Source organism: Equus caballus, chromosome 28 (genome assembly GCF_041296265.1).
Source record: "Equus caballus isolate H_3958 breed thoroughbred chromosome 28, TB-T2T, whole genome shotgun sequence".
Lineage (NCBI taxonomy): Eukaryota > Metazoa > Chordata > Mammalia > Perissodactyla > Equidae > Equus > Equus caballus.
The window spans coordinates 23867259-23883869 of NC_091711.1; the positions used below are offsets into that span (position 1 = coordinate 23867259).

The window sequence follows — 16611 nt, forward strand, 5'->3', positions numbered from 1 at the left end:
TCCTACTTCATGTGTCTGAAGTAAGCATCAAACTGCAAACTTGAATTTACTGGCTTTGAAAATCTGCACTTTGATCCTCCTGAATTTAGAGAAAGCATGCAAGTTATGCCTACAATTCTCCCAATTTCTACAGCACAGCCTTTTCTTTTTACATTAAAAATGTGATAAATGCAAACAGAAAACAGAAAATCACCTTTGAAAGGTGGTGAATCATCTTTCTGAAAGTAATAGAAAGCATTTGGCCAAAGAAGTTACCAACTGGATTAAAAGTCAATTAAAAGAGGTTTAAAAAATGTTTTTAGGAATGACAGTATGTCTGACATATGTTCATGGCCTGACCTTTTAAGGAAAACATTCACGTAAATGAAGCAATTCTGATAACATTGAAAGGTGATCTGTCACATTACTTTATAGTTACACCTTATACAGGGTGTCTCGTTATAATACATAATAACAGATATATATTTATGATATATACATCACTTACTTCAAAGAAGGAAATGTTTAAACATTCATGTATTTTCAACTGTGTTTAAGCTAAAGGCATAACCAACACCGTCTTAAACTGATCATGTAAACGTGACATGGACACAGGTATTAGTTCATTTCAAATTGCTATTTGTAACTTTGAATCTCAGTAACGTTATGGATGTTAATAGAAACATTAGGAATAATTTGGCTATTTTAAATTACTATGTTTTAATCATATAGCACAAAAGAAAATAAATTATCATATTTAAATCCCTACCTGTAATATCTTATCAAAGGATTTAGCAGAGTATCCAGCACATAATAAACAGAAATAACAGTATATATTAAAAGGCAAATTCTGAGTAAATTTCTTTACTATACCATGATTCCACATTGAGATTTATAAGATGTAGTAAGTCAAGTGTAACATCTATTAGTATCTATCCTGCTGATAAATTCCAACATGTAGAAGAAACTACACAAGGAAAAACGCAAAGCAAATATGTCCAAAAATGTCTTGTTATATTTTATAGCTTTTATATATGTTCTAATAAATGATTTTATAATGTTAACACCTAAAGAATTGGACATTAGATATATCATTTATCCTTTGTACACAAAATATGTATATATTTTAAAACCAGAATCTCTAAATGATAAAAGCATGCATTTAAAATTTTTTAATCTACTTAAGGCTGAAAAAAGAACGATATGGGAAGAGTATTCACCAAAAGGTAGACTTTAGTTATGGGGAAGGGGAGGGAGGGGAGTGAATTACAGGCAGCTTTCACTTTCTTTTTGCATATTATGTATCATTTTAATCTTTTGCAATGATCATGTATTATGTTTATATTTGGGAAAAATAAAGATAAAAGAAAGACAAAATTTTAAAGCAAATAAATATACTCCCTCTTCAGATATCACTGTGTGTGAAATTCAAACAAAGGCGGCTCTCTGCTCTAGCCACACTGACTTTCTTCATTACTGAACAGGCCAAGCTCACCTGGGTCTTGAAGGCTTTAGCACCTGCACTCCCTCTTGCTAGGAATGCCTGCTCCCAATTCTTCATCCTGATTCTTGCTCACCTCATTTTTCTCATACATGTCCTCCTTGAGGAGACCCTCCCTGACCATTCTATCTAAAATTGTCCCACATTATCGCCAGCTACACTACTGCCCACCCCTCCTGCTTTATTTTTCTTTATAGCACGAAGCATTAACTGACTTTCTATCATGATTTGGTTCACTTATACATTGGTTGGCTTCCACAAAGGAATATAAGCTTTATGAGAGCAGGCACTCTGTCTTAGCAACATCTAAAAGACCTGCTGACACTAAGGCATTCAACAAACCCTTGTTAAATAAATGAGCGAGTCTATCTCCAAGCAGTTAATAGATATTTGTTCCTAAGGAAACAGTATATCAGACCCTAAAAAGTAGTTGGCATTTCCTCGAAACCATGCTACTGAATTCGAGATTGAATTTTTACTAAAAACTTTAAATTACAAATAATTAAGGAAAGATATTTTGAGCAAACCATCCTGCTACTGCTTTAGAATTTTAATTATTGTCCTAATTAATAGTCTACTCTTCCTAGTAAATAGTCTTTTAAAGATGGTTGAAACTTTGCATAATAAAACAAAAATGAGCATATCTTTGAAGTTCTGAGATTGCCTTAAGACACAAAATTGCCATATGACAACAGAAGGTGCTATATTAAAAGTATTACTAATATTACATTATAAAGCCTCCCCAAAACACATTACCTCAAGTTTAAGCATCTCCATTAGAAGGCAGAAAAAAAATAATAAAATGATGGATGAAAGGTGGAAGACAAGAGTGAAAAAGTACACAATGACCACACAATAAAAATGTCCAAACATACTGCTAAATCTGAACTCTAATATTAGCATACTTTTAAGAGATACTTTCATATTCTCTTTAATAACTATGCAAGAGTGTAATCATACTTACCCTATATATTTATAAACATTTCAGCTTTTCAAACTGGGATTCCTATGAGTTTATTTGGAATACAAATGAAATTCTTAAAAAATCATTTTCATTAAAGACCACACCAAATATACAATGATTACAGCTTTGATATCTCCAATAATGTAGATTTCTAGAAAAAATATTTTTTTAACCTTTAAATCCTCAATTTCTGATGTATAAAATAGCTAATTATTTATAAAGTACTTTCAAATGCTTTAGAATGAGTTTTCTACATGCCTTCTAAAATATCTAGACACCCCAAAAAAAGTCAGTAAGTTCCTAAGATATATATTTAATAAAGTAATGGAACATAGGCATATTTAACAGTATACACCAGATTACCTATCTTCAGCCTCAAATAGAAATACCAAATAAACTGTTCCATTCTTAGCTTCTTTAATTCCTTTTACAGCATTTTGTTCCTAATGCCAATATTTAGGTTCAGTAAAGCAGTAACACATAAAATAAAATTTTTTTCTATTAAGTTCTTCTAAGTGCTATAAGTAACCAACACGCTTCACTGAGAATAAATAGAATTGACTTTTAATAAATAAAATATATTCAACATATTTAAAAAGCAGAAGCTAAAAACAGTTATAAACAAATGAGATGATGTATTTATGAAGCACTTTTTTTTCATATGGAAATGGTATGAGGCACAACTCAAAAGTATTTTAAGTTATACTCAACACAAATATTACAACATACAATATGGCAAAATATAAAATGCAATAATAAATATTAGATCAAGATTAATAGCACCAATTAACTCATAAGGCAATCATCAGACCACCTTAAATGGGAGATAACATGACACAGAAAGACACAAGTTTTGCATAAGACCTGGGTTCCAATCCTAGCTTCTTTAGGTATACGGCTTGAACAAGTTATTTAACCTCATTGAGCCTCAGATTCCTTACATATAAAACAAACCTAACTTCAAGGGTTAAAAAAACAAATTAGACCACATATTTAAAGTGTCTAACATAGTATCCAAAACCTAGTGATGCTCAAAAAGAGACTGTTTTCAATAATAATATTATTCTGACTCTTTACTACCATTTCCCAAAGTTGTTCAAAGTATTTCAACATAATCAGAGGTCTCTATCACTACGTATCTATTAACTAACTAAGTAGGGAGTAAATATTATCCATGTTTTACTAAAAATATAATCAAATGTTAAATCATCACTCAGCAAGAATAAATCTCTTTATTTTAAAATGCAATTCAAAACGTGAAAAGATAAATTTTATGAAAACTTGAAAGAAGTTAAGATGTGAAGAATGGATTTCTAACCTATTTTTCTTCTTTCCCAGAAACACCTTTTCTAGAGAAAAAAAAAAAAACACTGTTTCCTACAATAACCTCTGTTGACAGGAGGACAATGTGGGAAGACACTAAATAGATTCACTCGAAATTTATAAGTTTAGTTAACTTTCTCATCATAAATAACCTCTTCGCATTACTTATAAAGATATTTTAGTCTACATAAACAAAAACAAATTTATAAAATTCATCCATATTAAACTTAGAGTAATTCTTAAATATTACTCAGATTTTCCCACACATTTTTCCCCAAAATGCAAATAAATACACAAATCTCTTCTCATTGTTCAAAGTCTATTCGTGTAACAAGTATATGTACAATTCTATAATTCTCGGCTGGAAAAGGTCAGAGACGACTGCACTTTAAAATAGATACATTCTGTGATTCAATTTTAGTCACCATCTGACATTTGTTTTGAAATTTCAAAAAACATTAACGAAATTTTTTAATCAAAAGAGTATAATTTTTTTAAATTGAGAAATACTAGTAGGCAGGCAGATTTAATGAAAAGTAATTCTTACTGAAGCACAGGAATAAATGACTGGATTCACCCAGGCTCACGTATTTCTACTTTAGCATTATCTGAATAGGAATTTTCCTCATGAGACTTCTTTGATTCACCCTGTCCTTGATTATACAGTAGGAGCTCTTAACTGGCTTCAATAAGTTCATGAACTCTCTGAAATTGTTTGAAAAACTGTGGGATTATTGGCTACAAAGATCACTTTTGAAAAATTTGCACCTGAACTTCATAAATGTGAAGTCTGAAGTGTGAAGTATCAGAAAGCCTCACACGCCTATGTATACTATATCATAAACTCTCACCATTCCCCCACTGATAAGATAGAGGAGGAAGGAAAATAGAGGATGACATGGGTTATCTGTAATAGTTATACTTCACAGCTCACCAATATGTTGCTAATTATGAATAGAGTGGCTTTAGATCACCAGCTTAAAAACTCTAAGAGATGCAAACCGAAATGTCACTATAACTTAACTTTTTAAACTGAAAATATGAAAAACAGAAGGCAGCATCACAAGAGGAAGCTTAAGAATGACAAATAATAGTCACCATAACAAAATATCTCCTGTAGAACAATAAAAAGGACATGGGCTAGTATTTGCAAGCAAATATACTTTTACATATCCTAGAGTTTGTCATATGCTGACATAACTATATAAGGGATTTACAGCCCACAGTCATGTCATGTAAGAAATGGTAGAAAGAACTGAGAATGTTTACTCTGGAAAAGAAAAAACTCAAGAGTAAATATGAACAGTCTTCAAATATCTCAACGGTATAATTTATTCTGTGTAATTCCTGAGGAGAATTGGAACCGGTACATGTAAATTACAGGACTAGATGATGTTTAAGATTTCTTTCAACAACGTAATTCAATAATTGATAAACGAAAAACAAGCTTACTAGAAAATAAGTCTTTCGTAAATATTTCCTCTAAACAACATTAGTATTAAAATTGTAGAAAATGAAATTATACTTCCTTTACCCCTATCAAACTGAGATAAACTCAATTACCACTTATTAACTAGCCTGGAGTAAATTTAACTTTAAATCTCTCTCCACAATATACATCACTTATTAAATAGAACAAGATTCTCTAAGAGTCTAGCTTCATAAAGCAAAAACAAAAAATATTGACTATTAGACTATACCGACTATATAATAATATTACTCAGAGCAAAAGAAAGAAAGGCAAATACTATTTTGACAAGACACTCAGAAAAATCTCAAATTCTGGCTTCAGTCAACAGTATACACTAAACAAGTTAACCTCGATCACATTTAAGTGCAGTGAACTTCATTACCTCGGAGTTAGCAGACTCTGCTTGTAACTTTTTGCACTCATCTTTGAGTTTTTCAGATTCTCTCTCTCGTTCCAAGGTCATGTTGTCCATCAGTGTTTGAACTTGGACCAGTTCTTTCTTTAGCACAGCAACATCTTCTATACCAGGTCTCTGAAGCTGTGAAGCAACACATTTTAATTAAAAATTACAGTGAAAAACTAAAATAATACACAATTTTTAAATGGTTTCACTACAAAGAAAACAAAATGAAAACCATCTATAATATCAATTACTGGACTCCAAATATCAAACACTGATATCCTTCCCCCAACAAGCCTCTCCTCTTCCCACTCTATCTCATATTTAATAGCGTTACCACTCAAGGTGGAAAACAGCAAATTCACAATTATCCTTAGTGCTTCATTTGCTTTCCTTTCCTTCACAAACTACAGCCATTGGTCATAACAGTCACTAGATAAATGCTACATTCCTTCATTTTCTATCCTAAAAAACTAGTAATAAAAATGAAGGTGCAGATGTAAGCATAATTAGGGTTTGCTGCAGGCTGAATGTAGTTGATTGATTTATTTATATATTTACTGAGTGCTAAATAAAGGACAGAAAGGAATCAAGGACGGTTCCAAGGTTGTTAAGCCTGGGAAGAGAGTTGAAGAAGTATGGCACCAATGACAGACATACAGTTATGGAGGAAATATGTTGACTTGATTTTATACTTGTTGAATTTGAAATGAAAGCTAGAAATGCAAACAGAAGTATCCTAAAAGCAGACGTATTTATAAAAGAAAGTGCAAGAGAAGGTCAGGATCAGAGATGCAGATACGGAAACTACTGAAAAGACAGATGATATTAAGATAGAAACAACAAAAACGTTGAAGGTAATAAATGTATCATAAAATTCCATTTTTATTTAAAAATATCATACATACAATATATGTAGGTGGTAGAAATATAAAAAACTTTTTATTTCCTCCATTTTACTCAAGCTATACTTTTAAAACTTTTTCATCAAAGTAAGTGTTTCATTTTTAGTTTGGAAAATTATAAAAGTACACTCCAACAAATGGTTTCTAAATTACCAGTTCGGTCTTCAGATCTTGAATTACAGCTGCTGCTTTGTTTAATTCTTCTGTCAGATGTGTCACCTTTTGATCAGCAGCTTCTCGAAGACTCTTTTCTTCATCATATTTTGACTTTATATCTAATTAAGGATAGTTATATAAATATTACTTTCATGACATTAACTCTAGGGAAGGACAGTTTTGTAAATTCCTGTATATTACAGGGCATATCTATGTATCACTCTAATTCAAATTCCCATTCCTTAGATAACCATAAATATATACAATAAAATTATAGTACTTCTGATTACATTAAATAATGAACTTAAAATAATCAAATGTTTTCATCAACATAAATTCCACACAACACTAAGTTATTAATTAGCATTTTAATATATACTAAATCACACATAATATTTTGCCTAAAAGCATGTAGTTAAAAAATACTATGTAATTGACAGCATAACCAAATGTTAAATCTACACTATATTATTTTACTTCTTCAAAATGTTACTTGTTAATCTTTAAGCATACCCCAAAAGAAAATTCATCTTCTCTAAAATTCAAGAAGAATTCTACGGAGAAAACCAGTCCTTTGAAGGGAGGAGGTGGGAGGACAAACAGAATAATTTATATAGCAACTCGATTATCATTAGATTCCAATAATCACCATCACAGTCTATAACAAATGCTTTGTCACACTAAAATATGAAGTTTATTTCTAGGATATATAATGGCAAAAAGATAACGAGACTGACTTATTGGCTAAAAATTGAGATTCAATTTACCCGCAATTTCAGTAGCAAGTTGGGCTGCTTTCTGTTCAAATAAGTCTTTCATTTGCTTAATATTAAAATTTTCTGTTTGGGCTTCTTCTAATTTTTGTTCCAAAGACTGTAGTTCTACAAAAAAAATATAGTAGTTATTCAAATACAATGTTAATTATATTTCCTAAATTGTTATTATTTATATCATGATCTTTGTAATAAAGACAATCAACATGAGTCTACTATCCAATTATATGTAGAATATCTTCACACTTCAAGAATTAAGCATCCCTGATTCATTTAAGGCACAAGTCATAATTTACAAACATATAAAACAAATGAAAGGAATATTTAGCATCACACTCAAATAATCTATAAATATTTGTTTAATGATTATTTTGATTTCACAATTCACAGTTATTTTCATATATCAGCCAACTGACCAACAAGGAATATATTCTGCTCCTGTGATAAAATTTGCTATAATGCAAAATGAAATTAGACATAGTTTAAACCAATCAAGCTCTTAAATTAAAAAAAAGAATCAATTAAAATATGTAGTCAAGTCCTAATACTTCATTCTTATAAAGAAAAAAGATTTCAGAGGGAAATTAAATAGAAGAGCTAATCTCAAAATATAATTTTGATCATTCATTGAGCATTTCTCCAGTTACAGTCAGTTACAAAGCTGCTAGTTTCATCATTTTATTTCAAGACAAAAAGAGAATATCACTCTTTAATATAGACTTAACTTTTCATTAAACAATCATATTAATGTAATATTCCAGAAGTTTATTTATAACTTCAGAATATAATGAACTAAGAAAATACTAAGATTTCTGCTGATCTGATTAAACTATGAACTTCACAGGTAACAAGCACTCTAAACCTAGAATATGACTGTTATCTTCACTGTTTTAGAGCTATACAGTACAGAAAAACCACAAAACAAAATTCACATAGCAGGCATCAGAGGAGAGAAAAAAAATTAAAAAGGACGATAAAGAATAAAAAGAAAAATGAAAAAATATCAGCTTTAAATAAAGTTACCTGCTGATGAATCAGCCACCAATCCATCAGGTTTAGACTCCTCAATGAAAACAAAAGACATAAACAAATACATTAAAAGGAAAAGACAAAACTGTTACAATTAACAATGTGAAAAAAATCTGTGAAAGCCACATTCTGTCAAGCAAGCAGCAAGATTTTGATGAAAATTAAATTTTCACTTGCTCACATTCTTCCAGATCTCTATGGTACCACTAGGCAGATTGGCATAATGATAGAACCATACCTCACTGGTTCTAAGAATTTTTTTAGGTTAACATATATTAAATTATTATGGGTCTTGAAATAGATGGCAACTTGAATTCCATAAGTTCAGTTATAAATAAATAATATAAATTATTATAATTATAAATAATAGATTCTACAGCAAATACTTAAGTCAGAAGGCAAGATTCAATCCTATGATATTTGAAAATCTGCATAAGCTAAAATATGCCATGGAACTATCTCTACTAAAAATTTGGCTTTAAAAGGATAAATTTTTAATTCAGGATTATAAATCATCTGTAAAAGAAGCACAAATAAAGTATATATTCAATAAGGTTTAATTTATCACATGCATTAGGAACAAAATAATATACTGCCTAGTCATTATTTCCACATTTTAAAGAATCATACATATCTGAAAGAGTTTAACAAGGCATCTGAGAGTATGCCTGACTTTTTATTTTCCTATACATTAGATTAGACATGTGGATTGCTAAGAATCATCATAATTTAAAATACATTTTCCCCCAAGGGAAGTTCCCTACCAAGACAATTTTATCTTGCACTGTGGAGAATTTATTTAATTTATTAAATATGAAATAGTCATCCCAAATGGTAAACAACTTCCTCTCTGTTTTCAGGTACAGAAAATAATATAGCCCATGTTTAATCAGTAGTTAACAGCATCTATGTAAAACATGAGTAAACGAACTCCAAGTATTTTAGATTACTAAAAACCTCTTTAATGCATCCTCAACTATAGAAGTCGAGTAGTAAAATAAGACTGATCTCTTGTTATCCATTTATTTGTTTTTCTTTTCTAGTCCAAATGACAATTTTAGGTAAAAAGGCAGAAAGACTTAGTGAGAGTCCTATTACATTAAGATAATGTACAAAGGGATCACTAATTATTTTAGAAAAATATTAGAACTATTGTTGAAGGGTATCCACTTTATTCTTACAAATGAAAACTATATAAGGATTTGGTAAAATTCATTATTCTATGATTCTTTACATAAGTTTAGCATAAAAATCAATATAATTTGCTTATAAAAACCATAACTGGTTAAGACATTTATCTAGAAAATACATTAAACTATAAAGAACATAAGACACCAAAAGAATTTCATGCCAAAATAACCACTTTTGATATTACAGTGATTTTCTTATTTTCTATGCATCATTTTTATGTAAAGTTGTATAGTAGATATATGTGTGTGTGTAAATATAAATATTTATATTGTTTTTTAAAACCTAATATGGTTAATACAACAGTTTTCCCATTTTTTCAAACAATCTTCACTAGTATAAACTATAAACAGCTAATAACAGTTCTCTCCCTACTAATAGACATTTTAGTGATTTCCAATTTGTCACAAACACAAATGCTTTGAAGTGTTTCACTACTGTTTGAATCTATATTTTTTAACTATTTAGGTATATTGTAGAAACTAGAATAACGTAGCCTGGTATAAAAAAACAATCCACATGTAACTGATTGTTAACGAAGCATCTTTAAGAAGTTACATCTTAGCTTCCCATATATTTGTTTGTATTCATTAGAAACTGCAAAGGATACACACTGTACACTATTAAACACAGAGAAACAAATTAGGAAGTTATATCAGGCTACCTGCTTACAAAAAAGTATTATGCTTAATTTTCAAAAATGAAAATAAACAATGAATAAACACACTTCAAGTATTTAAAAACAATTACTTGCTGCTGCAGCCCTTGATATTTTTCTAATTCTTTCTTTAATTCCTCTGAATACCATTTTTCTTCCTAAGGAAACAAAAAGGATTTTTAATTGGTAAATTTTAAAAGATGTATTAACTAAAAATAAACACATATAATAATTTTATTTTTACCTTAAGTGAAGCCTGCAGGTCTTGGACCTCTTGTCTGAGTAGTGTTATATCATCTCTAAACATAAATTGGGGAAAAAAGGAATTAATGGCTAATATTGTTTAAGAACCCAGTCTCAACAAATCATGGCTAGTGACTGTACACTAATATGCCGGTTTTCTCAATTTTTTAAACAAAAAACACTACTGTAGATTTTATATATTGTGGCATATGTATAAAACCCTTAGAAAAATAATTTTATTCCTAAAGGTCATTGTTCATAAATGGAAAAACACTTTATCATGGAAATGATATAACTGTCAAGCAAAACGTCTACCATTAATTTACCAACAATAAGCATCAATCGCTTCCTACGGCAGTTAGTATAAAATCTAAACTCATTATCAAGGACTAAAAAATCTGTACAATCTAATCCTTGCCTTATCATTCTCCCCATCATTTGCTTAGTTTTAGCAACACTGGCTTTCTTCTATTCCTTGAGCGTGAAGTGCTCTCTCCTATCAAAACCTTCCCACATTCTATTCCCCTCACCTAACGGTCAGTCTGACAAAGAATGTAAGCAGACTGCACGAGCCCTAACACAGGAGAGAAATTCCATGAGAAAACACAGTTGGAATTATTCTTCTGGATGTCAGGAACATATCTTCACCTGTTGGAATGTAAACAGCAGAAAAAGGGACTCTCCTTATTCCATGCCAGTACCAATGGTTGCCATGGCAGAAGACTGAAATGAGTTGATGAGGAATACTCAAATGAACTGATTCTAATATAAAGGGACTAAGAGAAAAGCATCAGTTCTAATGATGAGGAAGACCGAGTCCACACCACCTAAAGCATATCAGCAAGGTAAAAGACAATGGCACATACTGGTAGGAGAATTATTCTCTGGGATAGGGGCGGGGGTAGAGAGCAAAGGGACAGAGTCAGCTTCATCTGTGAAACAGGGTTAACAGTAGAAAAGGAAGAAAACTGCCAACAAAGAGAAATGTAAAAGATGGAGAAATGAGTCCTGTACTTCTTGTAGACATTCATATGTAAAGAATTCATTCATTATTCAGCAGACATTTGCTGTCTAGGCCAGACTATCAAGCTGTTCAGTTTAATAGGGGAAGTAAACAGTAAACAAGTAAGAGTAACAGACCATCATCAGTTCTGTGACAGAAATAAAAAGAGAAGCATAAAAATAGTAGTCACTTCTACCTGGAAGGGCTTCATGATGGAGGTAACCTTTGTGGTGAAGTCTTTAATCTCTAAATACAAGGGATAATAAATTCCTGCTACTTTTGTTGACTCTTAAAATTTGTCTTTTTGTGAAATTTTCATTTCTCTGTTGTGTGTGTGTGTACATCTTCATCTCTCCCTTTCTTTCATGTGGCCCACAAACTAATCTGATTTGCAGAAACCACATGCCAACTAAAGGACACTTAGTGTTTATATGTGTATGGAAAAGTGTGGGTGCATTTTAAGTTTTACCTATTATTTATTCATCTTCCAACTCTATGTAAAAACTAAAATGATGAAGAAAGAAATTAATAACATATTTGAACGGCTCACATGAAATTGAATGAAATTCCAAGGAAGATGATTCTAATTCCACTTCTTTTTTTTCCGCAGGGGAAGAGTCTCCCTAAGCTAACATCTATTGCCAACCTTCCTCCTTTTTTCTTCCTTGCCCCGACAAAGCCCCAGTACATAGTTGCGTATAGTTGTAGGCTCTTCTGGTCCGTCTGTGTGAGCCACCACCATGGCACAGCTACTGTCAGACAAGTGGTGTAGTTCCATACCCAGGAACCAAACCTAGGCCACCAAAGCAGAGCATGACGAACTTTAATCACTAGGCCATCAGGGCTGGCTCCCGATTCAACTTCGAACTGGGTGGACTTGGTTGCTCCCACTAATCTTTTAAAAAGTGTCATTTCAACAAATTTGTGAAAGTAATTTACCTACCAAAGAAAATCTTTTGAAATGTGTAACTATCAAAACAACCTAGGATATCTACAAAACACAATTTGGCAACATCTATCAAAATTTTAAAGGAAACTTTGTCCAAAAATTTTACTTCTAGAAATTTATCTTACAGATACAAACATTTTCAAATGATGTGTCCACAAGGACATATACCACAATATCATCTGGATTGCAAAACACTGGAAATATCCTAAATGCTCATCAACAGGAGAATGATAAAATCCCATGCAGTCATTGAAAAGAATGAGATAGCTGTAGCTGCACTGATATAAAGTAATCCATATGATACACAGAGAAACAAAAGGTCTACAACAGTGCAGAACTGCTCTTTTATGTGATTACATATATTTATACATTTCTTTTTATGTATTCACAGATACAAGCATATGTATATATATGCATAGACTATTTCTGGAAGTATACACAAAAAAGTGAAGAAAACTAAGAGACTAGAAAAAAGGGGTGGCAAGGAGTCAATTTTCACCAGACAATTTTTGAATCATTTGAATTTTGTACACTATTTATGCTATCTATACATACATTTTAAAAATCTGACCCCCAAAAAAACTACTAATGCATCAAGTTTCAATATGTGACAATGTTGATGAAATTCACATGTAAACTGATAAACAGAGAGCTTTTAAAACGACGTTTCACAACCCACCCAAGTCATGTGGGATTTGATTTAAAAGATATGTCCTGCCTTTAGTCACACGTTATCCAGTGTGTCAGAGAGCAGCAGGATGTAATTGTCAGAGACTGGAGAGACGCAGGAAGATGGGAAGAGCCGATATAGTAAGAAATAAACCTGGAAAAGTACACAGTAACTATTCCATAAGCAATGAGAAACTAGTGAAAGTTACTCTTTAGAGCAACAGCAATCAAACTGGCATTTTAAGAATATTACTCTGGAAGCAATATGGAAAGTTAACTGGAGAGGTACAAGACTGACGGCAGAGAGCCAATATAAATACTGAAAAATATTTTTAAGTGAGAGATGATGAGGCCTAAAATAAGCTGTAGCAGTGAAGATCGAAAAGTTTATGAGAGCTGTCAAAAGAGAATTAACTAAATTCTGTGACAGATCAGACAGGGGAGCATGGCAGGTGTGTAAAAATGAGCACATCCCATTTTCTGGCTGTAGTAACTGGGTGGAAAGATAATACTGCCAATCACCAAAAGAAGTAACAGTAGAACAGGAGCAAACTTAGAAGGAAATATAATGAGCCCTGTTTTCAAAATGTCAACAGCCAGAGGTACCTCTGGAACACCTACACAAGACACCTAGGAGACAACTTGGAGATAATGCTACATTGGAGAGGTAGTTTAGGAGGAAGTCATGGATGTGAATATTAACCCAGGTAGGTTATACAGACAAAAAAGAGCACACAAAACAGATCAAGAAAGAACGATCACAATCGTACGTTGTCTCAAGAGTAAGTCCAAGTAGCCACATGGACGGCCCATATGAAAGAGAAATGAGGTCCCTGACAAATAGCCCCAACTGAGTTCCCAGCCAGCAGCCAACACCAACTCCCAGCCATGAATGAGAGGTTACTTTAGACCTTCTGGTCTTCCCAGCATCCCAGTCTACATCACTTAAAGCAGAACCATCCAGTCAACCCAGAGAATCATGAGAAATAATAAACTGTTACAGTTTTAAACCACTAAGTTTTGGGTGGATTGTTACGAGGTAATAGATAACCAAAACAGAGGTCAAGTAAGCTAAGAACTGAAAATAATCCAGGTTACTGTTGGCCTTTGTAGGAGCAGTTTCAAGAGAATGGTAGGGTAGAAGGCAGGCTTCAGTGAGCCAAACACTGTATGAAAAGTTAAGAAGCAAGAACAAGAGCAGACTGTGGAGATTTTTACGGTGAAAATTCACATATTGGGCATTGTCTAATTTACAGCTGAAAAGCAACTCTCTTAAATTGATACTAAATATAAAAACATTGATAATGTGATTTAATGAGTATATATTTTGTATCTATTTACTAACAAATAACAAAAGAATAGTACCCCAAATTATTAACTCACACAAAAAGTACTGAGGAGCATTAATAGTTATGTAAAAGGGAAGATTCATACTTCCCAAAGCATTGGTTTTCCCACATACTTTAATAAATTAAAACAAGCATATTTTACAGTTCTATATTATCTATCAACCACAAAGTTATGTAGTCATAATACTTTTCCTTTATGTGGTGTCCTTTGTGTTACAGCAGATTAACCAACCAAAAGGCATTTATGCAAAGAAATTTTTAACAAATAGAATGCAATCAAGCTTTCTTCTTTAGTAGGAATATAAGACAAGAGTTCTCACCAAGAGCAGTAGAAAAGCAAAGTTATATTGTTGAATGCTGTTTTAAGTAATTACATTTTAATTTAACTTAATTCTTAAAACGGTTAGGCAAAACTGCCACGAAGCAGATTGTGCATGTGTGTTCATTGTTATATTGGTGATTATAAAAGAAATTTTAAGAAGTAATGATTAAATTTAATTCTTGGCTAAATTCATTACTTTAACAACTTACTACAAAATCTTCAAAACAAAGAATATCATTATTAAGCAGAATATGCTAAATATAATTTAACCTTTTGATAATTCACAACCTTCTTTAAAGCAATCTCTGTACCACGTTGTAGATGCTTGTATAGATAGTTGCTGCTCAAGGACAAAATAGTTTATAACAGTAAAGATGGAAGGCCATGCCAAATGAAGACAGATTTAAAAAATTAAATAATATAAAACACTACCATTTTCACAAACTAATTATTCATGATTAAACAATGATATCACATGCATTCATACAACATTACACTTTAAAACTATTACACTGTACCGCTTCAAAGCGAGAGCCTCTCCTCCGTGACCTGAATCATTACCAGCATCGTGAACTGCCTGATAGTGTTTGAAAAGTTCATCAGCAGATCCAAGAGATTTCATACACTGGGGACATATGAAACCCTATAGAAAGAGGCAGAGAAAGGTTTCAAAATAGAATTTAATATTGCAATAACGATTTGTATATTATGAAATATAGTCAAATGTCTTATTCACACCAGTGGTGCTATTAAGTAAACTGTAATTTAGGATTTTAAGCCCAAATTCTAATATTGTGCAAAGGTACATCATTGTCCATTCTGGGGAAGCTACAAAATATAAAGAAAACTCTTACAATAATCTTTTACGTTGAATAAATTAATTGCTAGAGTATAGAATTCTAATCTGAGAAGTTAGTTCTAATCAAGAAGACTAGCTGAGATCTGCCAACATATCCTCTCTCTAGATATCCCCATTAGCAAAATATCTGCTCCAATCTACTTCATAGGAATGATAAAAAATTTAAGAACGTGAAGCCTTCTGATCACTGAGGCAAAAGGTAATACAGTAAATAACTCGTAATTACCAGAGGGAACCTAACAATGGTTGAGAAGTACTCTAAATTCCTTGCTAACCTAACAGTGCAAAAACCTAAATCTAATACACAGTCCCATAAAATATTAAAAACCTATAAATAATGCCCAAATTATTATACGGTTATGGCATATGAGGTCCTGCATGAGTATTTCCCCAATGACCGATTCAGTCTGATCTCTGGACACCTCTCACTCTATACCACAGGCTTCATATGTACTGAAGTACCTATGTTTTCTGAACACACCATGCTAGCTCACATTTCTGTGCCTTTGTATATACCACTTCTTTCCTCCAGCACTATCCTCATTAGCTTGTCAACTTTCTACATTCACTATAACGCACAACACACTGGAGCTTTCATCCATGTTTTCCTAATGGCTAGTGTAGTATTTTGGACATACTATATATTTTCTACATTGTGCATTTATTTAATGAAATACAAATGAACTGGCAGGGCAGAATTTGGCAAAAAAAAAAAAAAAAGAAGAACAGAACACCTTTAACAGCTTGCCGATCATAAAACCTTCCAAGGGATAGACTCAGCTAAGTAATAAGCACTCTGAAGACATAAAACTAAAAACAAACAAATAAAAACATCTGTTCCTTCACTGGGTGCTTTGCAAACAGTATATC

General features: G+C 32.0%; 1 protein-coding gene across 5 annotated transcripts in view; it reads right to left on the reverse strand.

Annotated features, from left to right (window-relative positions):
- Positions 1 to 16611, reverse strand: part of EEA1 (early endosome antigen 1) — a 134829-nt gene that overhangs the window by 82846 nt on the left and 35372 nt on the right. For 3 of the 5 annotated variants that reach the window (XM_070254482.1, XM_070254481.1, XM_070254480.1), the window contains 8 exons: positions 15401 to 15525; positions 10592 to 10646; positions 10440 to 10505; positions 8496 to 8535; positions 7467 to 7580; positions 6697 to 6818; positions 5621 to 5776; positions 2237 to 2251 (listed from right to left, as the gene is read on the reverse strand). In XM_070254482.1, coding sequence (XP_070110583.1) covers positions 2237 to 2251; positions 5621 to 5776; positions 6697 to 6818; positions 7467 to 7580; positions 8496 to 8535; positions 10440 to 10505; positions 10592 to 10646; positions 15401 to 15525 — 693 coding nt within the window. The remainder of the gene's footprint in view (positions 1 to 2236; positions 2252 to 5620; positions 5777 to 6696; positions 6819 to 7466; positions 7581 to 8495; positions 8536 to 10439; positions 10506 to 10591; positions 10647 to 15400; positions 15526 to 16611) is intronic. The other 2 variants (XM_023631152.2, XM_023631150.2) reach the window with 1 other exon arrangement.